Source organism: Chelon labrosus, assembly GCF_963514085.1.
Source record: "Chelon labrosus genome assembly, chromosome: 7".
Taxonomy (NCBI): Eukaryota; Metazoa; Chordata; class Actinopteri; order Mugiliformes; family Mugilidae; genus Chelon; species Chelon labrosus.
Window position 1 is genome coordinate 28,628,340 of NC_140343.1, and position 27,955 is coordinate 28,656,294.

General features: G+C 39.1%; 2 protein-coding genes across 4 annotated transcripts; both read left to right on the plus strand.

Annotated features, from left to right (window-relative positions):
* Window positions 1–5,327: 5,327 nt before the first annotated feature.
* Window positions 5,328–17,982, plus strand: LOC311490361 (atrial natriuretic peptide receptor 2-like; the record flags this gene model as incomplete). Its single annotated transcript, XM_084547806.1, has 20 exons — window positions 5,328–5,343; window positions 5,630–5,762; window positions 6,189–6,312; window positions 7,786–7,890; window positions 8,956–9,058; window positions 10,326–10,471; window positions 10,552–10,624; window positions 10,940–11,084; window positions 11,253–11,339; window positions 11,428–11,571; window positions 12,705–12,910; window positions 13,043–13,187; window positions 13,400–13,640; window positions 13,698–13,895; window positions 13,989–14,082; window positions 14,404–14,491; window positions 15,112–15,251; window positions 15,476–15,628; window positions 16,819–16,917; window positions 17,951–17,982. The coding sequence occupies 20 exons, from the start codon at window positions 5,328–5,330 to the stop codon at window positions 17,980–17,982; spliced, it is 2,472 nt and encodes an 823-aa protein (XP_084403932.1).
* A 1,958-nt stretch (window positions 17,983–19,940) lies between these two features.
* LOC311490329 (afadin- and alpha-actinin-binding protein-like) lies at window positions 19,941–27,954 on the plus strand. Of its 3 annotated transcripts, none has more exons than XM_084547768.1 (13): window positions 19,941–21,173; window positions 21,515–21,666; window positions 21,934–22,137; window positions 22,389–22,499; window positions 22,583–22,718; window positions 22,819–22,894; window positions 23,183–23,372; window positions 24,259–24,409; window positions 24,873–25,009; window positions 25,259–25,432; window positions 25,540–25,657; window positions 25,996–26,140; window positions 26,252–27,954. In XM_084547768.1, exons 1-13 carry the CDS (start codon window positions 21,155–21,157, stop codon window positions 26,394–26,396), a joined length of 1,758 nt encoding a protein of 585 aa, XP_084403894.1. In that variant the 5' UTR covers window positions 19,941–21,154; the 3' UTR covers window positions 26,397–27,954. The 3 variants fall into 3 exon arrangements, with proteins under 3 accessions (XP_084403894.1, XP_084403895.1, XP_084403896.1); XM_084547769.1 differs by having other exon boundaries at window positions 25,262–25,432; XM_084547770.1 differs by having other exon boundaries at window positions 25,540–25,642; window positions 25,996–26,322.
* The last annotated feature ends 1 nt before the right edge of the window (window position 27,955 follows it).

Here is a 27,955-nt window from a genome sequence, read left to right on the forward strand (position 1 = left end):
GATTTCTAGTGGCTCTTCAGGACCATTTACCCTGTTCAGGGCAATTAATGGGTGACCTCTTGTTTCCACTCAGTCTGTTACTGGCAAAAGAGTCTAAGAAAAATAATCAAATCCTTGGTGAAAGACGAGAGCCTTTTCGGAATTGGATTACAAAGCACATGCATCAGGAATATAACGACACAAAGTCTTACAAAGTGAATCTAGTATAATTTTAGCCAATTAATATGACCTCACTCTGTTTGAGCAGTGCTCAAGGGGTCACTTTTCACAAAAAGTTTATCAGCATCTGCTGGAAAATGATGTGCTCTGAAAGAAGAGAATAATATTAATACATTAAACATGATCTCTGTTATAAGCTGTACATAAATGTAAATCACAGTCAGGTCTTTTCTAAATGATAGAATACATATTGTAATGACTGTTTATAAATTTAAAGTCTTTTTTTAAAGTCTACTAACATGTGGTAAAAGTCGAGTCAACGTCGACTAGTCGATGACGTCACATATAAAAAATCTATATTCTTGACCTGAATACATATTGTAGCGTCTCACACAAAGGAAGCAATCGGGGCTTTTCTGTAAGGTAACTGAAGCTTGAACATGGGCTACTGTCAGTCATAGCCCACATCAACATTTTAAGCGCTATCAGTCTGACATGCGGTTCTCGCTCACCCTTTACAACCACAGCAACAATGTCAGCAAATAGAACACAACAGAACTAAACATAAACACATGAGCTTATCAATACTGTGCGCTGCAGCTATGTTTTGCCTATATAAATTCGCACTGTCAGTAGTGTTTAATAGTACTTCACAGAGTAGCCGTGAATTGCAGCAGTGCATTTGTTGTATTTCAGGACTGACTTATATATTCTGCATGTCACAGTAGTATGGGCTTCACACTTTCCACACACTTGATGAGCCGCTGTTAGTTTTCAGCAGACTAGTCGACTTCCTGCTTAAAGCGTCATGGCACAGCAGTTAAGTTGACTAGTCGACTTGTCGGTACAACCCCTAATTACTGTATACATACTGTAGTGCTTTGGTTCTCCCCTAAAAGGCATCCTAAAGTTTCAGATCTCCTATAATTTGCAAAACTTGTCATGCCTGAAATGCAAGACTATTGTTTACTCTTTGCAACCACAAACTCTCAGCCATTTCCCTTCAAACTTGATGTAATCTGTTTTTATAGCATTCATAATGACATGTTAAAATCCTTTTATGCATTGAAACACCCCCGGGTAGATTGTACATTTTGCTCTTAGAAAATTTCTCAGGCTGTTTCAGTTGTCGATGTTTGACTTAATTGAAGTCATGTGGTTTGTATTAAGAACATGCTGTGTAGTCGCAAGTACAGGATGTCGTGAGCAGAGCTGTAGACCTGTCATGACTGCTGCCTGCCACTCTGGTTTAGTGTTCCCAAAAACATGAACTGTAAACCCTGTGCTGTGGCAGCCGTGCTGTAATTATGCATTCTTGAAAAGCCAATTAAATTTCACAGATGTCCAGAAATGCTGTCTTTTGGTTTCTTTTGAATCTCAGGGCCAACAGATTTCGGCAGAGATGGAAAAAATGTCTTGTGCATAGAAAATACATTTGCATCTTTCTCTCAACTATCCCAAACCTACGACTTGCCTAAGGGCGTATTCACACCAGGAAGGTCCGTTAGTTCTCTTGCTTTGGTCCGGACCAATTATTTTTTTCTTTTTTTTTTTTTAGTGCGGTTCGCTTTCACACTGTGATTAATTGCAACCGGACCAGAATTTATACACAAAAACACATGTGCTAAGGTCGTTCAGCCATTGGCTGGTAAACGTATAGGCGGGGTAAAGAAGGAAGCCAAATGTCCCACGTAAATAGGCTACAATGGAGACTTTGCGTACTGTAGGTCTACTTGTTATTATGCTAAGTATTAGGCCTAGCAGAAATATACCCATGATAATAAATTATACTTTCAAACACAATGACATAGCCTATATAACGTTAATATCTCGTACACTCACCAAATCCACCAAGTTCAACATCTCCGGAGAGGTAACTGGAGGAAGGAGATGCACTATGGCTAGCATTAGATGATGTCTTGTCTGCGGGGCTGGACTCGACGATATCCACGGGGCAAACTGTTGGTCTTGTTCCAAGGATTTTATTGAGTTCGTCGAACCATGGACATTTATCTTTTTCCTCGCCGGAACTTCCACTCTTACTTAGGGCATCTCGCACTTTAATATAATTCTGGCGAAGTTTTTTCACTTTAACACTGCATTGTTCAGCTGAGCGCTGGAATCCCCTCTCTCTCATTTGTTTACTAAAAATCTTATATACTTCTGCATTTTTATGTGTTTTCTCCAGCATTTGAGATATCTGGACATCTGCCCAGATATGTAGGAGGCAGCGTGTCTCCTCAGAGCTCCAGGTTAAGCCACGGCTCATCTCTACCTAACCTACCTGCGTTTGTTTGCTTCACGTGTCTCTCTCTGTTGTGTGTGTTACTGGGCTATCCTACATTTCCCATAATGCGCGAAAACTACGGGAGCTCGTCAAATCCAAAAAGGTAGATTTTTGCAACTTGGGTCGGATCGAGGTCGGGCTGCTTTCACACCATAAAGGAACCGCACCAGGGTTCGGTAGGAACCGCTCCGAGACCACCTCCTCAGCTGGGTCTCGGTCCGCTTGTTTGGTCCGCACCAGAGTTCGAGTGATTGTATTCACACCAGTCAAAAAGGTCCGAACCAAGCAAGGAAACGAACTTGAGTTTGTTTTAATCGAACTAAACAAGGCAGGTGTGAATACACCCTAAGAACCATTTCTTCCGTTACTTACAGGTTAGGAGCTTTGTACAAAAGACATTTAACTCGTTTCCGGATAAGCCCGCAAAATCTCACATCGAATATATTCTTGAACTGAAATCAGACCATAGAGGACTGATAGCCCAGATCTATGATCTCATCCAGAACATTAACCCACACTCCACTGAAAACTTAAGAAAGGCCTGGGAATCTGATCTCAGAGTAGTTTTTAGAGATGATCAGTGGGACTCCATCTTAAATCTGATACACACATCATCTACATCTGCAAAGCATGGTTTAATCCAACTGAAAGTGGTACATAGAGCTCACTCTACTAGGGCCAGGTTGGCAAAGATCTATCCAAATGCTAACCCACTATGCCCCCGATGTAGAGGCCAGCCGGCAGACCTAATGCATATGTTCTGGCTGTGTCCAAACCTCTCCACCTTTTGGTTAAGTATTTTTAAAGCTTTTAGTAAGATATTTGGAACCCAGTTAGATCCTGATCCGATCTGTGCCCTCTTTGGTCTTATACCAGAAGAGCCACAAGCCGGCCTATCAGCTGAAACCTATGTCGTTATAGCTTTTACTACGCTCCTTGAGAGACGTTTGATTCTTTTCAGATGGAAACAACAAGCTCCTCCATCCTTTTCTCGTTGGGTCAATGATGTTATGTATTTCTTAAAGTTAGAAAAAATCAAATACACGCTCAAGGGATCCTCTCAATCCTTTTTCAAAATATGGAGACCCTTTCTCGTCTTTTATGACTCCCTGCAAGAGCCCCTTGACGGTGAATAGGGCAGAACTCACATAAGGTCGCAGCAGACCCCCCCCCCCCCCCCCCCCCCCTTTTTAAATTAATTAATTTTTTTTAAATTTTTTTGTTTTTATTCTGCTTTTCTATTTCCCCTCTATTTTTATTTTCTTAAACCCCAAGTGTGTTATATGTCCTGTAAACCTATGGGTGCGTGGGTGGGTGCGTGGGTGGGGATGGGAAATGGTGATCTCACTGTTTGAATTTACCTGCTGAACAATGCACTTATACATTCTGGGGCTGAATGTCTTGTGCTATAAAGATGTGTACGATACTTGATTATGAATGTGAGCAGTGATACACGCAATGATACATCTGATATAAGGGGTCTAGAGGTTTGAATGTTGTTGCTGACTAACACAGTCAATGACTCAAACCTGTCTTCAGAAATCATTCCGCATAATACAATTTACATGTTATGCAAAATATAGTTTATATTTTCAAACTGTCTGAGCTTCATCACGCAGAAGGACGGCAAAGGATTTGGTGCCCTGGTGGTGGGTTTAACTACAGCAGGAACCTGGAGGACAGTGAAGGTGAGTTGTGAATCTGAAAAAGTCGAAGTGATTGGAGAGCCTCTTCAGCTGATTGGACATTTAGGGACAAGGGACAGGAATGAGAGAGGGTAAAAGGGTTCTGCCTTGGTTTTGTTGAGGTGACTGCACCCACATACACACACACACACACGCACACTCGTTTTCTCACTCAGTCACTCTGTCCAGTCTGTCCAGAGCGGGTTCATCCTCAGCAGCTTTGCTCATGGCTTTACGGATAGCAGCATCCCTCTACCTGTGCTTCTTAATGGTACGTTTTACAAATATATAAATATATCATTGCAACAAATTTAATTCTAGAGAGCAATTGCAGTCGAATGGCCACAAATATTTAAGGTTACACTAAGGTTAAACTGTTAATATGCTGCACTATGATGTGAATGACGGCATGATATAAATATATATTTATTGCAAAGAGAAAGAAATATAACCAAGTGTGGCAACTGAGTTTATAGTATTGACATTTTCTTTTATTGTGGAGGAACCCCTCTTGCTTTTGTTGTCTTGTCAGAAACATTTGTTGCTGTGGACATGTGGTCATGGGTTTGGGGTGTTTCAGTGTACTGCTGGGTTACTTGCAGTGCTGGAGGAAGTATTCGTATTCAGACACCAAAATGACTCTGTTACTTGCTAGTTTATGTACGTATGTAGAATTAGCAAGTATTATATGAAAAAGTACTCCACACAGCACTGATATACTGTAATATATTGTGTTATTACAGTGATATTGCTGATGCATACATATTTAAGCAGCCTTTTACTACAGTTGGTTGAGGTAGTTGGATAAGACCGCTGATTTGTTTCTTGATTAATCTACTGAGTGAAAATTCGGAAAATGTTCTCTTCATCCTTCGTAAATGTTCTCTTGTCAGCCTATATCTAGGGATGTTGATGTAAGCTGCTGTTTCATTTGTTCCTTATCATTCGACTCAACAAAGTTTACAGTTGACTTGTGTATTTAATCCATGTACATGCTCACAGGGTCAGCTTTGACTCATTGATAAAACCACTTTATCCACATTAGGCCTTTTAAAAATAGTTTAACAACAACAAAAATAGCTTGACACACACAAAATGAAACCTCCCTGTCATGTCTGCAGGGAATGAATTGCTGGCATGATCTGGACAATACAGAGTACGACTGTTGGCCGATCGACAATCCAAATGATTATAACATGATTAGCTGCGGAGGTAAGGTGTTTGTTCCTGTCTTCCTTACTGTGCGTCATCAAAGATTTGATGATTTTTTAGAGTTGACTTTAAAATCTGTTGATTTTATGCTCTGGCTCAAAAAGGAAGGAGACAATATTTACAGCACGTATCAGGAGACAGTTTTAGTGACTTTGGAGGTGGGGCTCAATAAATCATAGCTGTTGCAGAACATGGGCAAATAAAGCTCACAGTGTCTGTACTGTGTGCTTATGGCGACTGTTTGAGTTTGCATGTCCAGGTCAACATGCATGTGGTGTTTTCACAGGTCTGGAAATGGCCTGGGTGCAGCGTCCTCCAGAGAAAGTAAGCAATGGGGAAGAGTTCAATGTCTCGTACACAGTGACAGCCGCAGATTCCTTCTACGAGTATGCTATCAGAAACAAGATTTTCCAGTTTAGGTGAGTAAGTGTTACACAAGCACGCAAAATCTTTAACACACACAGGCAGAGACGTACATGTGCAGATTTTATCATACAGCTGATTCATTGTTACTTAAACAAAACAAAATGGCGCTCAGTTTTAGATTTGACACTGGTGATGACATATTATGTGCGGTTACTAAATAGTGTATGTCTTTGTGGGTGTGATCAGACATACACACCACTAAGTGATCAAATACTTTTGATTGTCTTAAATGTCAGCCTTAACCTTAGTCAATAACCTCTTTCTGACAGTAAAATCTGCTTTCATTCTCAAGTAAAAGCTCTGAGAGAATTGCTAAGAAAGATGAGCACCAGGTTTGTGTTTGAGCTTCCACAGTAATTAGCAGCATGGGGTGTTTCCTTAATTAATGTCCTTGTCTGCCCACTCACCTTCACTTTTAGCAATGCATCAGAGGCAAAGAGGTTCTGTCACGAACACATGTGCCCATCACACTGGAACAACGCAAATGAAATGAACTGCTGTGTGTACCACGCCAACATCCACTCGTGTCCTCTGGGCCTCATGGTTTGTACACAACACTGGCTTCACCTTAAACACATACTGTCCACATTATTGCCACATTCTCCTTCTCGTATAATAAAAAATAAAGCAAATATGAAAAGGCCGTTATTCCTGAGCTGATTTGATACCTCTTATCACAAATCATAAATTCTTCATTCATTCATTTTCTGTAACCGCTTGTCCTCTGGAGGGCCGTGGAGGGGCATGGACAGGGCCTGGACAGGTCATCATAAATTCTGAATTTACTTTGCTACTCTTGAAGCAACTTTTAACAAATCCTCTTATACTGTTCTTCAACAAGATACCATGTTTGAACCATTACACCGAAGGGAATCATAGAGGTTTGATTAGTTCCTTAAAGGAGAATTACGGTATTTTTTTACAACCTGGACCTTATTTCTGGTATAAAATACGATCATTTACTCACCCATTAACTTTGGTGTCATTTGGAGTCGTTCGGGCGATATTTAGATCAGCGTATATCCATATAGTGGGAGTGACTGGGGCACCGCAACGCAGCCTCTAAACAACGCATTATCTGCCACGAAACTCGTTCATTTCACCAATATTTTGTTATGATATGCTAGTGCTATTCCCCGTTGAGTCCGGAGTTACCTGTTGTCTATTCGCGGACGTGCAGCGGTTTGTTGTTCTTTGGCCAGCTGTTCCTTTCACTGCCTCCGCATCCTCCTTTCAACAAGCTCCTCATCCGTATACTCTGGCTCAATGGTAAGGACATCTATCATAAACAAAGTCATCGTCCACAACCTCAGAACCGGAAAAATATTCAGCCATGTTGCAAAAAACTAGCAGCAGCAAATTACAGGTAAACAAGCTACGCTGGTTGTGCACGGCGCTCAGAGATGACATCATCCAGGTCAGAGGTTAGTAGGTCAATCAACAGACCCCGGATGACGATAACAGGTTACTCCGGACTCAACGGGGAATACCACTAGTGTATCATAACAAAATATTGGTGAAATGAACGAGTTTCGCAGCAGATAATGCGTTTTTTAGAGGCTGCGTTTCGGTGCCCCAGTCACTCCCACTATATGGATATACGCGGATCTAAATATTGTCTGAGCGATTTCAAATTACACTGAAGTTATATGGGTGAGTAAACGACCGTATTTTATGCCAGAAATAAGGTCCAGGTTGTAAAAAACAGTAATTCCCCTTTAAGGCTGATTGTGAGTCCATTGTGGAGTCTTATATAAACTGCATAACTTCATGTACTGTGGAGTTAAATTATACATAGCTCTTATTTCATTTCCCACAGCCAGACCAGCTTTGTTTGAAAACTTGCTTCATAATAGTGCCAGCTTTGAAAACCTCACTGCTAATGAAAAAATCCATTCAAGCTGCTGATATATGATATATAATTTGCCTCTTACATGAAATTATATTAAATCCAGTATTGTAGAGGGGACATTTTGAGATAGCATTTTTACAAACCGTTTTCCCGTCCTTTCAAAGAAACAAGGTGGAATCTGTGGCCCTTGGATCCCTGATGATGGCAAAATAGTGACTCACACTGTATCCAAAGCGGGGAAGATGACCCAGAAATACTGGACTTCAAAGGTGAGCCCCAAACAAAATCCTACAAAATAATAGGGAGTTTCTAACGTCTTCTTCTTCTTCCTCCTCTTACAGTACCACATCATGTTAATGCCTGTAAATATTTCATTTCATTTATTGCTATTAAGACTGAATGACACAAATCTCAAAAGAATGTTTACTACTGAAGAATACATCTTACATACAGGTAAAACACAAAAGCATGCATTATAGTGCAACATCTTTTGTATAGCATGTAGTCTTTTGATCTGGTATGTTACAACATGGCAGTAAGTTGTGTTTACTTGTCTGTTAGTCACAATTTACAAGAGAACAACACTTTGAGTTGCAGCTTACCCAATGAAAATAAAGTAAGAAACAAACGTATATTCATGTGTCTGATTAAGATCTGACAGAATACAGTGTATTTTACATCCCCAAATGTTTCTAGATTGTTTTGATAAACTGAAGTCACAGTAAAGTTGAGAACGACAGATATCAGGTTTGTCTGTGTAAATAAAATATATGAAACAGTTTGAAACTATAAGAATTATGGGTCTAAATCATTTATATTTTTCATTCGTGTATTTATTGTATGCACCACAGATCAGACATAACATTATGAGCACATTCCTAACATTGTTTAGGAATGAGGGGAGGGGCCTCTGTGGATCATCCCACAGATACATGATCAGTTTGGGATCTAGTGAATTTGGAGGCCAGGTCAACACCTTTTTCATATTTGTTTTAGTTGTTCCTAAACCGTTTTTGTGTGTGTGCCTGTGCCAGGCTGCATCCTGCTGGGGATGGCTGCTGCCATCAAGGAGTGTCATTGCTATGGGGTGGGGGTGTCTGGTCTGGTCTAGGTGGGTGGTACGTGTCTAAGTAAGATCTACATGAATGCCAGGTCCAAAAGTTTCCCAGCAGAACATTGAATTGTCACAAGATGGTCAATGTTATTTACTTCTCCTGTCAGTGGTCATAATGTTATGCCTGATCTATGTATGTACATTTCTGACATGGAAGTCTATCTATCTATTCCAGTCATTACAGACATGTTTTAATATCAATCTATCTATTTCATTTCAGGTAGTATTAGTCCATCTGGGGGTCACCTCAGTCATTGCTCATATTAAAATAGGACAGATGCACGCAGCACTGGAGTCCAAAGTGCTTGTTGTCAGTGCTCAAGGTCAGTCTGCTGACGCTCAGATTAACACTTGTAGCTACCTCTGCTGTCCAGAGACAATCGCAGTCACATTTGTAGAAAGTGAAACTGTAAGGTGTTCAATCGTACCTTATTAGTTATGAGTTATTAAATGTTTTGTTTTAATAACCAGACAAAGAGACTGAGATTAAGTCTTACATACACTGTTATCTGTATTGAAGTTATGCGGTAGAATAGCTATACTTTACAAAACAATGGCTACACTATCAGCAGTGTTACAATTTCAACATCATCTTGTACTGGCAGAATGAGAGAGATGTATAGAGGCTTTATACAAATTTTATCTGGCAATGCAGTTGTTCTTTAAATATCACTCAGTGATTGTGACGTTTGTGTGAATTAGATTTTAATTTAGTCAGTGGTGGGTGTACAGTTTTGACACACTTAACTTTAAATTCTCTATTACTTCTCCGCTTAACTTTAAAGAGTTGTTGCAGACTTTACAGACTCAGATTAATATAAAATATAACCACCAACTATGATCTAGATGTGATACAGCTTGATTGACCCCAGGGGACACTTAACATGGTACCCAGTAATATGTAAATTAATTAAAATCAGCTTCATATCTATATATATTTATTTGGAAGTTTAGCTGCAAGAAAAGCAATTACGAAGAAATGGCTTAAACCAGACATCCCAAGTATAGATGAATGGTATGATATCATCTATGATATATTTGTGATGAAAAGAATCACTTTGTCAATGAGACTTCAACAATCCAAATTTGAAGACATCTAGATGAAATGGAAAATGTACATTTCCCTTCTTTTGTTTAGGTCTTTTTTCTTTCTTTTTTAAAATGAGATTTATTCAATTATTTATTTTCTTGTGTTATTATAATAGACCTCATGTTCATGTGTTTTGTTTAAAAATGCTCTGTTAAGGAGAAAGAAAAGAAAAAAAAAACTGGAGCACTGGGTCAAAATCAGTAACAATGTGATGAAGATTTTTGTATGTAACATTGCTGACACGTGACTCCTAATACAAAAAAGAAAGTGATTCACATATTATTATCACCAAGTATTGTTTTGAATACTATAGTATTTTTAAATAGTGTAAGTTGGAATACTTTTATTTTCAGACACATTCCTCTTTTTGTTCCTATTTATATGCTATATTGCTATATTTTAATCCGTCAATCAGTACTGCTTATTTCAGTGTTTGTTTAAGTAAGTAGAACTTTGAAAACAGTTTTACTTTAGTTTTGAAGTGTGTGATTGTATTTCAGTGTGTGGGGATGATGTCTGTGAGCTGGAGGAGACCTGCCTGAACTGTCCTGCAGACTGTGGCATATGCCCCATGTCCATCACCATCAAAGTGGCCATTGGGCTTCCAGTCGCCCTGTTCATCACGGGCTTCATCCTCACCATGGTGGTCAGTCTGTGCAAACACATGCGCACAAACACGGATGAGTCATGTGTTGATGTTTATCTCGTTTTTATTCCTTCCTGCAGTGGCTCCAGTATCAGAAACAGAAAATGTTTTGGGATGAAAGCTGGATCATCAACTACAAGAACATAATATTTGGTAACATGTCTAAAAGATGCAGTTTACAGATGCATTTCCATAAAAAACATTAGCAATGTGGAAGCACTAGACTTTAACTTCCTTTCGACTTTTTTTTTCAAGACATGGGTCAGAGTCTTATGTGTTTTTGAGAGTAGGGTTTTTTTTTTTTATCTTTACCTTTGCCCTGAAATAAAAGCATTGACCATCTATACACAACAGACAACAGTCATGTCCGGACCTGGAGTTATTTTGTCCCCATGGTCCAGCTGTTAAATGTCTCCTATCTATTTCGGAATTCATGATAAATTGTTCTTGTGACCGTCATGTCTGCAGGGAGAGTGTGCTGTATGGGACTTGGCAGCACCACAAGCCTGCAGCATGTGAAGAGTAACTCCACCATCAGTCGAACCACTGATGTGACTGTGTTCACTGGGGTCAACACAACCTTCAAACCAGGATGCATACAGCCAGGAATATAGTGAGATGTTATATTATTAGTTTGGATAAATGCTAAGGATTCAGAAACACCAAGTAACAAGTAAAAAAATAAAGCATGTATTACTGCAAGTCACAAACATACTACAGCAACTTCTGCAAAATACTTCTTCCATAATTGAGTTCACTCTGTCTTGTAAATGTCTTGCAGTGATGGGAGGACGGTGGCAGTAAAACACATCCACAAGAAACATTTCACCCTTTCTAAAACCATCAGAAAGGAGGTGAAAGAAGTTAGGTGAGGGCAAGCTTTCATAGTGAATGGGTAAAAATGCAGGAAAAAGTATTTTCTCTCAAAATCTAACTCCATTATTCCTATTGGTCAGGCAACTGGACCACCCCAATCTATGCAAGTTCATTGGAGGTTCCATTGAAGTTCCTTACGTGAGCATCATCACAGAGCACTGCCCCAAAGGAAGCCTGTCTGATGTCCTGCTGAATGATGATATACCCATCAACTGGGGCTTCAGGTTGGTAACTGTAATATACTTTATAATAGGTACTATTAGTATCACCAGAACACCTGTTATCGTTAGTGATCTTAGCCTTAAATAGCCTGTTAGAACTTTTTAGACATTTTTATATTCAGGGAAGTTAAAGATTGCGGTCCAATTCCTTCTTGTTGTAGTGCTGTCTTGAGCCACAATAAATACAGATAAATATTTAACTAATATCAGCTTATTTAAACAAAGCCTGTCCTGAAACCCCCAGAGCAAGCACAAAGGCAACGGTAGCAATGACAAACTCCCTTTTAACAGAAAGAAACCTTGAGCAGAACCCAGCTCATATGGAGGGACTCATCTGCTTGAGGTCATCTGGGTAGAGAGAAAAAAAGAGAGAAGAGAGCAGCAGGAGGAACGAAATAAACATACATCTGACTAAAGGGAAATGGAGAGAGGGACACACAGCTATTAACAAGGTATACAGTAGTTGCAGATAAATGCATAAGTAAGTAATAGAGAATAAATTAGATAAGAAATGAGAAGATAGGAGGTTGGTGCCAGAGAAAAGAAATTAGAGGTTATTAGCTTATTGCAAGAGATAAGAAAGTAGAGGACAGGTGTTCAGTGCATCATCCCCCAGCAGCCGGCCTATTGCAGCATAACTAAGGGATGGTTCAGTGTCAACTGAGCCAGCCCTAACTATCAGCTTTATCAAAAAGGAAAGTCTTAAGCCTAACCTTAACAGTTAAGAGGATGTCTTCCTCCCAAACCCGAACTGGGAGCTGGTCCCACAGAAGAGGGGCACAGGACACCCTCAGAAGGCCCATGTCCATTCTCTGATGAGTCACAACTGTTTTGGAGGCAGTGTACAATGAGATTTAGAGTGCTACGTCTGAAGCAAGTGCTAAATAAAGGAACAGAATGCAATAATAAGATGTCAGTGAACAATATTTAAGATGTCTCTAAATAACTTAAAATGTGAATAAAGTACATGTATAGACAACTGCAAGCTACAGGTCACAATTTTAAGAATTAAATGTTGTGTTGTGGTTGTGGCATGACCTAATATTATTTGTGACATGCTTATTTTATTTTATTTATGACTTTTCTTTAACTTCAATTAGCGAAACGCACAAATAGTATAATCTTTATCCATGCAGACTGTCCTTTGCCACTGACATTGCCCGTGGCATGTCCTACCTCCACCAGCACAAGACCTTTCATGGAAGACTTCACTCCAGAAACTGTGTCATTGATGACCGCTGGGTGTGCAAAATCTCAGGTGACAAAATATCACCATCGTTGTACTGGAAAGCAACACAATTTGTTCTCATCTGTTACACAAATGAGTCAGTAAATATACACAGTTTAACTTTTAGGAGTCACAGCACTTCTTAGTCACATCCTACGCTAGCAGCAATGCTATCATGATAGCAAAGTGAATGAAAAACAACATCATGCTTTTCTGCACTCTATATTTTTCTGTGTTTGGCCGCAGATTATGGACTCACTGCCTACAGAAAGGAGGACTTTGAAGCCATCAGTAATGGCTTCAGTTGTGGGGATGTAAACCTTATTTACTGTGCTCCAGAGGTCCTGCTGGGAAGCAGCTCCAATATGACAGCAGCAGCAGACGTCTACAGGTGTGTTTGAGTGACACAACACAAGCAGTTAGTTTTAGATAAAGCAGAGAAGTTTGATTTGTACCACATGGTAATTTGGTGTCATTTAGTTGGAGACATAAGTTATGGTAGAGAGACAAGCCTCACAACTATTAGCGGTGTTTCTGCCGAATCTGCACAGGGGAATAAATAGGAAATTGTATCCTTTCTCTACTTTTGCTTTCTGTCCTCAGCTACTCCATCATTCTGGTCGAGATTGCAACTCGCTCTGACCTAATTTTAGTGAGTATAACAACCCTCACTGTAGATTACAAGCTTCAGTTATCTTTTGATCTTTGCTTTGTAACCAGCAGTGCCCTCTTACAGGATCAGGCTGAGGGAGCGAGGATGGATCTCATGTGGCGCCCCCCTCTGCCTGAACTCAAAGCAGGGAAGGCAGACACTGACTGTCCCAGTCAGGGAGACTACTGTGAGGTCTGTCATGTGTGATATTTGCATTGAATAACTTAAAACTTGGGAATGCACTAATAGTTGCATCTTAAAAGCCTTATTCTGTATAAACATAATAGACAAAAAGACTTGACCCTCTTCTCTGGGAATCTTGAGCAGCTCATTAAGAAATGCTGGTCTCACAACGTCACCATGAGGCCGACGTTCGATCAAGTGAAGAAGATGCTCGAAAAGATGAACCCACACAAAGTCAGTCCAGTTGACATGATGATGAACCTGGTAATAACCCTCTGTAATACATCAAAATGAAATGCTCATGCATTGTATAAAGCCATCTGGGCTGTTTTAGACACATAGCTTATCTTACTACAGATGGAGAAGTACAGCAAACATTTGGAGGCCATAGTTGCAGAAAGAACACAGGACCTTCTTCAAGAGAAACAGAAAACAGATCGACTGTTATACAGTAAGTGAGAAATACAATTAGGAATAAGAAGATGAGATATTTTGGAATTGTTTTTGGTGATGGTGGAGAGAAAACACTGATAATATTGTGCAAGCAGCACTGGATGTATAATATATATTGTGTGCATATACATTCCTAATCTGAGGCATATGGACAGGGAAATTGATGTTTAATGTTAATAATCCTGAGGACTTTATCACTTGACTTGTGAAGCTTTAGTGTTGAAGGAATCACTCGTGTGTACTTGCTGCCATCTGGTGGAGCAGAAGTAATACCTACTGCCAAAGACAGAACCTTTTCAGTTCACATATTCTTGTGCAGGTATGTTACCAAAGCCGGTGGCTGATGACCTTCGCCAAGGCCGCACAACAGAGGCTCAGAGCTTCTCCAATACCACCATATACTTCAGGTTTGTGTTTTGTAAATAAAATGAATGCAATGGATTTTTTATTTTTGTAATAACTAAGAGCACCATTGTTGTGGACCATTCTTTGAATTTCTTAGTCTGTATTGTTTGGTTTAGTCCTGGAGTTTAGTTTAGTAGTTTTGCAACTTTATCTTTAGGATTTCAGTCTCTCAAATATTAACCTGCCACTCCTTAAGTGCTGGACAGTAACCAATAATATGCAGACACACACCATTTTCTCCACATCTCTGGCAATAAACTGCTTACTGTTATGTACAGAAGCTGTAGTATCATCTCAGTTGAATAAACTTATTGTCCATTTTCTTGACATTTTATATTAATGTCAAACATGACATACAATCCTCAGTAGATGTCTTCAAAACCAAGTCCAATGTCTAATACTGCCTCTCCTTGAGCAAGGGGTTGCATAATTGTTCTGTTATGAAATATTAAATATTTAAAAATATTGAATTATGGTAGCTCATTTAGTAATTAATCTACATTCAGTTTGTGTTATGTCATTGTTATTTTACATACATTTTACTTGTTTTTAAAAAATTGTCCTATTATATAGAGATAATTAAACTGGGAATGACTGACGCTGTATTACTCCCTTCTTCCAGTGATATTGTGGGCTTTACTCAGCTGTCTGGTGCCAGCACTCCCCACCAAGTCGTGGACTTCCTCAACCAGCTCTATACCACCTTTGATGACATCATTGACAATTATGACGTCTACAAAGTGGAGACAATAGGCGATGCTTGTAAGTAAAGTGATAAATCATTTTGATGAAGCAGAGTCTAAATATCAAGTGATAACAAAGAAACCTGAAGTCCTGGTTTTAGCTTTGAAATAGATTACAGGAGGAAGCACAGCTGAAAGATTTATCATCTAAAAGCAGTTTATTGATTTACTGTCTAATGGTGATCGTATTTTTTGCTATTTAGCAGTATATCTCTCACTCCTCCTGTATTTTCCTCTGTCCAGACATGGTGGTTTCTGGGGTCCCTAAAGAAAATGGCATCAATCACGCTGGGGAGATAGCCAGCATGGCCCTGGATCTTGTCAGCGTCTGCCACACTTTTAAAATCCCCCACAAGCCCAACACACAGCTCAAGATCCGTGCCGGCATCCACTCAGGTATTGTGGGCATCTAGTAGGACATGAGACATTTTTACAACTGTCAGAGGTTGAAGACTGCTATAGAGCAACCTTAAACAAACTGTAGGCACCTACAAAAGGATAAATGACAATTAAATTAAATAAGATAAGAAAATGGATCCTACAGTGGAGAAATGTGTTACAGCAGCATATAGATAAGGACAGTGCACACAAGACAAGGAAGGGGGAAACAATAAATACATACAAAATACAATACAAATAGTAAATAAATTAAATACAACAGTATTTCTACATATGTGCTCTACCGGGAGCAGGCTTGGTGTACAGCCTCACAGCAGCAGGAAGGGAAGACCTGCAGTAATGCTCCTTCCCAGTGCAGTTGGAAGTAATCTGCTGGTGGGGGTGGGATTGTTTTTTCATCAGGAATGACAGCTTTGCTTCGATCTTCTGATCACCCACCTCCTCCACAGGCTCAAGAGGGCAGCCAAGGACAGAGCTGGCCTTCTTCACCAGACAATTCAGTCTCTTTTTGCTTGCCACTGGGATGCTGCTGGTCCAGCAGTGTAAATAATATTAGCTATGTATATTAATGTAAAAGCGCTACTGTCTTCTCAAACGATAAGTCTTCTCAAACCTGATCCATCCAGACTCAAATTCACATCTTAAGAATGAGCCTTTAATTCATTTGTTCCCTCTTTCTAGATCAAAATACATTTAACTTTTTCTCTTTTTATGACTTGCCAATATGTATACGTCTGCTCAACTGATTTTAATGCAGTCTTGTGTACAGTATGTGGGTGTAGGTACTACTGATATTCATTTTTGATTCATGTTTTTCTGTCACTTTCAAACCTTAAATGAATTTAGGAAGAATTGACTGACTTGAATAGAGGATGATTTGTATTACTCAATACAGAAAATATGTATAATCTTATGCTATAATTCTTAATTAACCAATAAACTGATACATGCCTGATGTAAACTGATGTTTAATATGCCCACCATCAGCTCTGAGGTCACATGGGATGAATTTTTTAAAACCTTGTAAAATTTCCCTTGCTTGTAAATGATCATGTCACTTTGTCACTATAGAAAACCCTTATATTTGCTTTTCCCTCTGACACCTTTGTGATGAATACTGTTCGACCACTTCATATTTAAACTTTAACATCATACAAATATGACCATACCACTGTTTATCCTTCCAGGACCTGTTGTGGCTGGAGTTGTTGGCACCAAAATGCCACGCTATTGCCTGTTTGGAGACACTGTCAACACAGCGTCACGGATGGAATCAACAAGTGAAGGTAATAAATGTCTCAGCGTGGAAGATATCAGGTTCAAGTTTAAATTTTTACTATACTAACTGTATGCTCTCTAATATTGTCCAGCCCTGACTCAAGAACCTGCAGTGTTGTAGTAAACATATTAAGTTCTGAAGTGGTCTATATCCTGTGGCTATAAATTCCCTGTGTTGTTGTTGTTTGTTTAACCTCTGCATTAGCATTACACATTTTATACAATATTAAATGTTGACAAATGATTAAAAACAGGTTACAGGTTAAACAGCATGCTTTGGACGCAATGAAATAAGATAAAATAAAATTTGTGTCGTAGCCCTGAAGATCCAGGTGAGTGGGGTCACAGCTGACTTGCTTCACACACTCAGAGGATATAGTCTCACGTGCAGAGGGACACTCAATGTTAAGGTATGTTTTGTGAACATTTGAACATGTCATATGTTATACAGTCTGTAACCAAATCCAGACATCACAGTAAATCTATATTGCAGAGAAGACCATTTTCAGCTCATTCCCATCCATAGTTGTAATGGTTGCCCTAGCGATTAGACATTTTATTGTAGCCTACTGTCAGAGTGAGATTTCTTGCATGTAATGCTATATCTTCCCTCTTTGATAATTGTTGATCTCCAAAGCTAATACAAGCTGGTACCTTAAATTGCAAAACAGCGTTTGTCAGTTAGGTAATTCTAAACCTCACTCCAAGGGAAAAGAGGCTGATTGAATCTGGGTTTTGCTCTGTCTTCTCCTGGGAAGTTAACTAGTTCTTCAGGCTTTCATTCACATTGTAACCTAAAACCTCTTTTTGGGTGGTGCCAGTGTGATTACAGGGGAGGGGTTTACTCCTCTGCCCCAAGGGAACACGGCTGCAATGCGAACACTTGTGATGTCTTGCTCAGTGGTGGCCTCAGCTGCTGCTCTCTGCCCTCCATCAAACCCTAATGGCTTTATTTAAAATTCAAAGGAACACATGCTTTGCAACATGACTCTTTCCTCTCTCTCATTCACCCTGTCACTCTCATTTTTCTTAATCCAACAGGGCAAAGGAGATATGACGACATGGTGGCTTGAAGCAAAGAAAGAAGATCCCACGGACCCCTTGCTCAGAACATCCGAATTCAGAGCAGTTCCTGTACCAGTTAGTGACTAGACCTGATTATGTCCTAAAATGTAAACATAGGTTAGGCTTCATGTTGTGGAGTCAAATTGTGTCCATGTGAGCTACTTTTTGGGGATAAATGTGCAGAAACAAGAGTAGGATAAAAATACAGTATATACTATCTGTGAATTTTCCAAATGAGCATGACATTATCATAGTTCAGTTAAAGCTAGATGATAATCATTTGCGGAAATACGGAGAAATTGTCAATGATCTAAATTTTTTGTAATAGGATTTCACAGGACATAGTCACGTATTATTTTTTCACTTAAAATATATATGCAGAGAAACATGCCAGTTGAGGAAATGCTTATTTTTATAGTTATTGTTATTTTACTCCCATGTAACTTTGTTTGGATGTGTAGTTTTTATTTACGTTTTTCACTGCCTGAAACTTACATATAAGTAAAACCCTCACATTTCAGAACAATGGACAATATGTGCCATTAGCAAGAAAAGCTCAAGTGCAGTTAATAAACTTGATAACAGCTGTTTTACATTTTATTTTACCATATAAGGCTGCAGAATGGCACATGTTTGCTCACTGGTGCGGCTCAAAATAAAATAAAACTGCTAATATTGGTTGCACCACCTGCCCTTTTTCTGCCATGAAAAGATGAACGCCTGCTCTTATACGTTTCCTAAACATTTACGTAACTTGAAACGTAACTCTTCCATTAGAGCTACTCAGAAATTTGCTTTGAATCGGCAGTCCTTGTTAATGCTGCAGGGATTTAATACACACAAACACCACTTTTGTGATCGTCTTCTGTGGCATCGCTTACTGTGCATTGTACTAAGTGCTTTAATAGTATTGTTCTTATATGCATTAAAGTCACTCCATATGGTTCATTATTGTGGTGCATTTATCTGACTACTGCTGAATACACTGCAGTGCATGCTTTCACCACATTATATCATGTTATCAACTGAAACTTTTGACATTCTGGATATCTTGCTCCTTATTTTTTGTCTTTAACTGATTTTGTCTTGTATTTCTGAACTCACAACTCAATATTACAGTACAGTAAATGCTGATTTCTCCTTGATGCTGATAAATATCCAAACATCACAGCTATCACAAATTGCACAAAATCAATGCTGTATATATTAAATAGAAAAACCTGACATCTCGCGTTATCTGCATATTCTTTAGGTATGTTTTTATATTAAACTCTTGCATAATTAAAAGCCCATTTTAAAAATGAATTGCCTCTTACGAACATTTGGAGAACCCTAACGCCAACAGCCAATCGTAGTGAGCCGTGTTCGGTTGCTAGACAACCAGTGAGCCAATTAGCGTTGAGTTTGGTTGGCTTGCAGTGGTGTGTACTGTCATTGGGACCGACATGGTCTTGTTGCAAGCAGCGGTTGAGAAATTCCACATTTCAAACGTCAGCTTTAAGTGAGTACTCGGGAAAAAAAATAAAATGTCATTGATTTCTTGATAAAGTGAACATGTAAAACGTCCATTGTTAGGACCCGTGTTTGTAGTTCGGCATCGATGTCGGATTGTTTGAGGAGGTAGCGCTGCTAAACAGACAAAATATCTGTTGCTTTGTTTTGTTTTATTCAGCAACGAAACACAACACAACGTGTATTGTCATTTTGTTGTGTCTACGCGAAGCTTAACTTACAGTTAAATTAACGTTAAATAGTCGTTAGCTAAAATAGCGTAACCCTGCTAGCTTTTCTTTCGCATGCGCAACTACCAGAATGCTTAGAAGTGAGCTAGCTAATATGTTGTAAAAACACTGACTTGTGTCACTAAAGTCACCGTTTTCACACTGCTTTGTGGCCTGACCAAGCAACGAGACTCTTAAAAGTAAATGGAAACATAAAACTCTTTGTATAGAAAGTGCGACATTAATTTGACTTGTCTAGCTTTATTTGCCAGAGCCTTAGGTACACTTTCATAAGAACTTCATAATGTTTAGTTCGTGTTAATCTTACAGAGGTCAGGTGTATGCTGTTGAACCGTGCTGTGCTTTACTAACATGTGTCTACTGTTCTCCACCTCATTTACAGTGTGACAGAGGCATAGACAAATGTGGAAGTATTTATATATGGATGCACGAAGTGTTAATTTATCTCAATATCAAATATGGTGGTGGTTGAGAATGTGGTTTGAAATCGCAAAATAAAACGAAAAATATATAACAACACATGCACCTGAGTGACCATGCAGCAGAAAATCCATTCTGTCATTGTCAAATTACTATTTGTAAACGAGGAGTCGACTAAATGAATTAAAGGTTAACACTTGTTGAGCAGTCTAAGCTGGGCCCAGTCTCATCAAGCTTTGTGGCTGCAGGTTTGCCATCTGTTATACCAGACTGATTAAGTATCACCGAAACCCAATGGTAGATCCCCTGAAGTAATGACATACACCTTCTGGTAACCAGAAAGGATAAGAAAATCCTCAAATTTACTTCACAAAAAATGTTTTTAGGAGCAGATTTCAGATCTACCAGATATTCTCATCCTCTGGTAGCTGTGGTTTTAAGATTAAATGTAAATGATGCTATGCATTTTAAGTACTATCAGTGTGCAATATATTTATTTAAAACAATTTTTTCTGACAGGCGTAACATAGTTTACATCCACATTTTTCATTTTATGTATTCACAGACAAATCACCATGGTGGTTAGCTGGGATTAGTCTGATCAGCTGATTAGCACATTGAGATAAGATGGCTGTCTGTTCCCAACCTGTAACCTGTAAAATACTCTGTAGTGACAGTGGTGTTATACAACAACAATGTCAATACAACAACTGTAAAAGACTCTCAAAATTAACACTCATCCATTATAGGATTTTAAAGGATCTGTAATTTCTTGTACGCTCAGTTTGATGCCAGTGATAACTCCTAAATAGTTATTTGGGTTGCTTCATGTTTCCTTCTCTTACCACTGCATGTGCACTCCTGATGCCTTGTAATCCAGACATTGTTGAAAGGCCACTGCTAATCTGACTGTCTATTTTAGGAGCAGACTGCGTAGGTGGATCTTGTGGACAGCTTTTCGTATCCTGCACATGCGGTAGATGATCCAGACACGTAGCCTGAAGGCTGCACTGCAACAATGCCAGAGTCCTCACTGGGTGAGTTTAGATGTTGACATCTTTGAAGACATGGGAATTTGCTCAATCACTGTTGACTACTTATACTTATATTTTGTAATATTATTATGTGTTTAGAGTGGCATTAGATTAACTGCTGTGTTCTGTCCACAGTTGTAAGTGCTGGATTTTTTAATTAATAAAGAATAGGTCAAGTAACAAAGTAACAAATGACAGACGAATGCTATTCTTAGCTTTTGTGCCAAGAATAACCTTGATTCCTTTAACATTTGACTTTTGATGTAAAGCTTTCCTTTTGTGATATTATTATAAAATTAATATAGCACAATATATTTTTGACATGATTTTTTCTTTCCCATAAGTCAAAGAGAGTCACAGCAGCGCTGCTGAATGTAGGGCATCCCCCATGAGGCAGTTTAGCCAGTCATCGCTGCCACTGCACAGAAGTTCCTACATGTTCAGTACTTTCTGTACCGAGCACAACGTGAAAGAATGTCTATCACATATCAATCAGGTTGGTCTTATGTATGTCTCTGATGTAGTATTAACGTATTTGTTGTAAAAGCATGTACCTAGAAGTCAAATGTGCTGTAATGAAATATAGTGTGTCCTTTTTTTACATTAAATTTTTTTTATTGAAAAGCTAAAATATCATCTAACTAATTTTTAAACAAACCTTATGAGACAGCTTATTTTCAGGTACTTTTCAGTGATAAAGAATGCACTGTGTAAATGGTCACCCACATCCTTTTTTCACTTTTTTTCCTGTCTTTTTTTTCAGGAGGTGTCATCCCTTGGCCTCCCACCAGTTTGGACAGAGTCAACCGACAGCTCAGAGCTAAATATTGTGGCTGTGCTAAATTGCATGTATGACCTGATTCAGTTGCACCGCAGGGGCCTGAGAACCCTAGAAAACATGGAATTGGAACAGCTGAAGACCAACAGCAATGTGGACCACCTGCAGCTCACCACCACTCGACTAAAGGTACAGAAATTCACCTAGTGATTCCTGTAATAAGAATTACAAACAACATAGTCTTTAGTGATAGAAACTCTGTTTGCTAAATTGAAACTTCAAGGTACAACAATTATACTTAAGTACAACTAAAACTAAAGGATTTTGCTTCTTCCTCTGATGTCTGAAAAATAATTCCACATTATATTAAATTCCATTTGACTGTTAAAATTTGCAAAAATTAGTTTTCTATTAGTCACTCTGTCCATGGTATTTTGTAGGAACAGCTTGAACTTTCTAAAAGAGAAAACACAGGACTTCTTGAGAGAGAACGACAGCTACAGCTGAAAGTGAAGAGTTTGCAGAACTGCCTGAAAAATGAAAAAGAGGAGGTATTTATTAAGAATTAGTGCCACAGACAAAGCGGAAACAAATCTCTCTTTTGAGAAGTGACAACTTATTTCCACCTCGGCAGGTGCAAAAACTTCAGAACATAATTGCAAGCCGGGCCAGTCAGTACAATCATGAGATGAAAAGGAAGGAAAGAGAATTTAACAAACTGAAGGAGCGATTGAATCAACTTCTGGTGGATAAAAAAGAGAAGAAACAAGGTAAAATGGAAACTCTCTTATGGTTAAAAGGTGAAAATCCACATGCCTATTTGAGACTTGGATTTTTTATTTTCTGCATTTTGTTATTCTTGCTTTCCAGCCATTGATGTATTAAACAGCATTGGGAGAGCTGATGGGAAGAGAAGTCTTTGGAAAACAGAGAAGACAGAGGCAAAGTAAGTTTAACTCTATGGCTTGACTCTGTACTAAAAGACACACGTTTGCTAAACAAGAACCTGCAGGAATACAGGAGGAAGAAACAGTATGATTACACTTTAGTTACCTTACTCTGTCACCTAGAAAAGGAGCAGAAGAGCTTCTTGTGTGAGATTCCAAACTGCATTTTTGGCAGCGTAAATCATTGTTGGGTCATCTTGGGAGCTAACTTATTGCCCCACTTGATAAATGGGGCAATATGTCTGTAACTGATGAATAAAAACAAACATTTGTGTTTCTCAATTAAGGCATGAGGGTGAGATGTATAAGACTTTGCTGAGTGACTACGACACCCGACAGAGGGAGCTTGTACTGGAAAACACAGAGCTGGGGAAAGTGTTGCAGCAGATGAAAAAAGACATGGTGTCCATTCTGAGTTCAAGAAAATCTGCTCTCAAAGGCAACAGACATGAACATGGCAACATACAGGATGGACAGGTAATTTCCCTTTCTTTATATTCACCACAAATCCCAAGCAACAACACCGATCAGCCACAACATTAAAACAATGACAGGAGATGTAAATAACATTGACCATCTTGTGACAATTCAATGTTCTGCTGGAAAACTTCTGGACCTGTCATCCATGTAGATCTTACTTAGACACGTACCACCCACCTAGATCAGACCAGACACCCCCACCCTATACCAATGACACTCCTTGATGGCAGCAGCCATCCCCAGCAGGATGCAGCCTGACACAGACACACACAAAAAAGCTTTATGAACAAATTAAAAAAAACATGAAGAACAGCACAAGGTGTTGACCTGGCCTCCAAATTCACTAGATCCCAAACTGATCAAGTATCTGTGGGATGATCCCCTCAACCCATAGGACCCAACATTAACTACATTCTGTTACCAGACACCACAGGACACCCTCAGAAGGCCCATGTCCATTCTCTGATGAGTCACAGCTGTTTTGGAGGGACAAAGGAGAGCTACACAATGTTAGGAAGGTGGTCATAATGTTATGCCTGATTGGTGTAGAGTTTTGAATCTGTAAGTATTTAGGATCTAACATTCAATTCAATTTTATTAAATTCAATTTTATTTATATAGCGTCAGTAAAAATACAAATTGTCAATACAAATGGCCTGAAACCCCAGGAGCAAGCAGGAATGTGACGAGGCAAGGAAAAACTCCTTTTTAACAACTTTGAGCAGCTCATATGGGGGACCCATCTGCTTGAGGTCAGCTGGGTAGAGACAAATATACATTTATTTAACCACTTTTTTCCATCTGGTATTTTAACATTTAGACAAGTTATCTAGATTAAGATTAAGTATCAGAACATTGAAAAATATATTCACCCTCATTTCAGGCCGCCTCAGAGGAAGAAGAGGAAGAGGCGTTTGATTCCAGTAAGGAAAGTGTAGAGCTACATTGTGTTCATGCCCGGGAGAAACTAACCAACAGTATTCGTCTCCAGTGGAGAAGACTCAAGAGCCATGTTGAAAGACTGGACAGCCAAGGTAGTCTTGACATGTCATTCTGTCACTGTTTTACTTTGTTACATGAATAAGCTTTGTGAGAGGAGATCATTAGACAACATTTTGAGTGAGGGTAGCAATAGTGAAGGACTGCACAAACATATTCCCCACTCCAAATGTGTCAGATTAAAACAAGTAGAACACAAAAATACTGCTAATCTATTGATGGAGCCAACTCTTCTTTTCATCACCTCTCTCGGTTTGAAAAGAAAATACTGTCAGTCCTACCACCACTCCATCTGGCTTCACCTAATACCATCAGTGTGGATTGAGGTTAGTGTAGCTTGATACCAGCCCACTTCGGGTCCCTCATTTTCATTAAAATTCAATGATCTCTTGTCACCACATTGTTGCTGGTCTCTCCCTGTGTATACGCTCCTTTACTTCCTGTTAAGCTCAGTACACAGAAGATGTACTTTATATGTACTTTGGACTTTTTGTTTAGTATCTTTGGCTCAGATTGGTGAGAGTAAAAACACTGACGTTGTTCCTCGAGAGACCCATGAGGAGGAAATGGACAGACTAAAGCTGGAGATCCAGCAGTGCAAAGACTTTATTCACACACAACAGCAGCTTCTACAGGTAAGGGAATATCAGCACATGTACATTCAAACTGCCATTTGCAAAGGTTAGACGGTTAAAGGTTAGTTGGTCTTTAAGCTTCGGTTCTTATCTGTGTTTATCCATAAAAGAGTAGATGTCTCCTCAATCTAATGCTACACTGAGTGCCTGTGTTAAACCTGGTTTGTGTATGGGACAAAACTGTTCATAATGCTTCCCTGAAAAAACTGTGGCTGAACCAGACCATGCCTGTTCACACTTATCTTGTAGCAGCAGCTAAGCTCTTCATGTGATGAGGAGACCACATCCCTGCTCAGTGACTGCTACATGCTGCAGGAGAAGGAGCGCCTCAGAGAGGATTGGAAGACCTTAGAGGAACAGAGAAGGATGTTCGAGAGGGAGAGGAGTAACTTCACTGAAGCAGCTATTAGACTGAGCCATGAGGTGATTTAAAAATAAACATAAAATGTAATTCAAAGAAGTAACATGATTAAACAGCTGCATTTTAGGTGCTTAGTTTGTTATGAAACTACTTGTCTTTTGTCTTACAGAGGAAGGCCTTTGAGGAGGATCGTGCAACATGGCTCAAAGACCAGTTTTTGAACTTGAGTCCATTTGCAGATTCAAAGAAACCCCTGCTATCAAAGTCTAAAAGTGCCTTTTTAATATGTGAGTGTGTAATTCTTTGTTATTCCTTTACTGATATCACCTCAAGGCAATGGTGACTAATATTTTGGGCAGAACAACTACTGGGATAAAAGCTATAGATGTAGTGTTTCCCAATGTCTGCTCAGTGTCTTTACAAGTGTCCTGTAATCCTGTAATCCTGAGTCTAATGGAAGATTCAGACTGAATTATCTGTAGCTGAAATTACTTCAGTCCACTTAATTGAAAATAGTCAGTTAAAACTGGTTTAAAAGTTGCAGTATACAGTTACAGTATGGATACATTTTCCCAGTTGTGTTTTTATTGATAGAGATCATTAATTCTTGATCTTGTCTTGTTAGCAACTGAAACAGAGGCAAAAGCAACTACAGAAAAACGCATCAATTGCCATTCAGGCACACCCTCCCCCACACCCAGATGTGTCCCGCTCACGTCACCTTCCACAGCTGACCTGTACCGCACACTTTGCCTTATCCCTGAAAACAGGTACAGTGTCTTTATTTGTACTGTGATTTCTGAAAGTGCAAAAATCTTTATACTGTGTATCCATATGAATGCCGTTATAGTTTGTCCGTCATTGTGAAATGTGATTCGCAGCACAACAAAACCAAAGAAAGGGACAGGACGTGTTGAAGAATCAAGCATCTTCAGTGGAAATGTTCTAGTCCAGCACAAACAGTGGGATGACAGCGAAGACAACAGTAGCCGGACCCTCACACGAGAAAAGAACAGCTCTATATGAAGCCAAAAACTTTCATCATTTGAATTATTGTTCGTGTCCATTACAGATAAATTTGATTACTTGCAGATAGATACTAGCTGCCAAACAAGAGTTGTGGTTAGCTACTTGTGAACGATGCGACTGAGAGAAAATTGTTTCTTTTTTTATCAGCTTACTGTTTTAGTATGTGATATATTATTTATTTATATTGTACTGCAGACATATGTTGTGTTTTGCATGTCGCTCTACTTTTTCAGTGCAGATGTGCAACAAAACAACAAATCACATGTCCTGGTATTGCATTGTGGCTCGTCCTGAATGTTGAGGTTATTTTATCATGTTAACTTGATATCACTGATAATTGTCAGATTTGGTGCTGCCGTTGCTCTCAATGCAATAACTGAGTGGGTGAAACCGAATAAATGTAGTATGTGTCTTTAGTTTTAATATGAACAGCATTTCTTTATAGTAAATGTTGCAGTTAGGTTCGTAGCAGATGATGTATGATGTTGGCCACTCTTACGTCAATATGAATGTAAATTCTTATCACTTTTTTTATTAATGTGTTTATCTTAGTGGATTTATATTGACGCTGGAATGTGAAATGACATGATCTAGGAAATCTTCATTATAATTTTGTAAACACAAGAACTTTTTAGTCTCATTTGACTGTTGTGTCATCTACATTTGTTGGGAACTAGTTCCGTATTTGTGAAAAGCACTTCCTATCCTCATCTTTTCAATAGAGATACGGTAGCTTGTGACCATCATAAATGTCAGTACTTGCAAAACGTTCTCTTGTCAGCTGCACTGTCAGTACTGCAAATAATGATACCTCTGTTTCTGCACCCCATTGATATTGTACTCATCACGTTATACTATGTAATTAGTCAGTTAAAGTTTAGATTTTGAAGTACGATGACAAGTAAATGTACCCAACACACTGGCTACGGACAGCTGATTTCAACAAAGATGGCAGTTTATTTTCTTATTGTCAACAATCAAGTATTCACAGATATTTAAATGACAGGAAAACTTATTTAGACTCTAGATCAGAGGTCTTCACCAGGTTGTCCGTGACCCCTAGGAGGTCCGTGGAGGTACTGCAGGAGGGGTCGCAATTTTATTTTTCCATGAATTTAAATGTCTTTAAATACACATATACATAAGTAGGGGGTCCCCGCTCCATCTCCATCAGTTTGGGGGTCCTTGACCTGGAAAACGTTGAAGACCCCTGCTCTAGACTCATATTTACACTGTGTAATATTGATGAATTCAAGTGCTTTTGTCATCCAACAACAGTAATGTTTTTCTTCTGTGGTCTGACCTTTCAAACACTATTATCCAAGCTGGTCATAACACTGGCTTCTCTTTACACCAGATGCATATGAGAGTCCTTTATACACTGCCTGGCCAAAAAATAAATAAAAAAAAGTCACCACCAAAAAATAGGTCACACACACATTTCGTTGGACCACCTTTAGCTTTGATTACAGCCTCCATTCTCTGTGGCATTGTTTTGATAAGCTTCTGCAATGTAACAAGATTTATTTCCATCCAGTGTTGCATTCATTTTTCAC

Bases quoted from the DNA above. Each gene is read 5' to 3' on its own strand.
- LOC311490329 (XM_084547768.1), top strand. The intron at 21,667-21,933 runs GTTGGTCTTATG...CTTTTTTTTCAG, and splicing joins GTCTATCACATATCAATCAG to GAGGTGTCATCCCTTGGCCT. The intron at 25,010-25,258 runs GTAAGGGAATAT...CTTATCTTGTAG, and splicing joins CACAACAGCAGCTTCTACAG to CAGCAGCTAAGCTCTTCATG.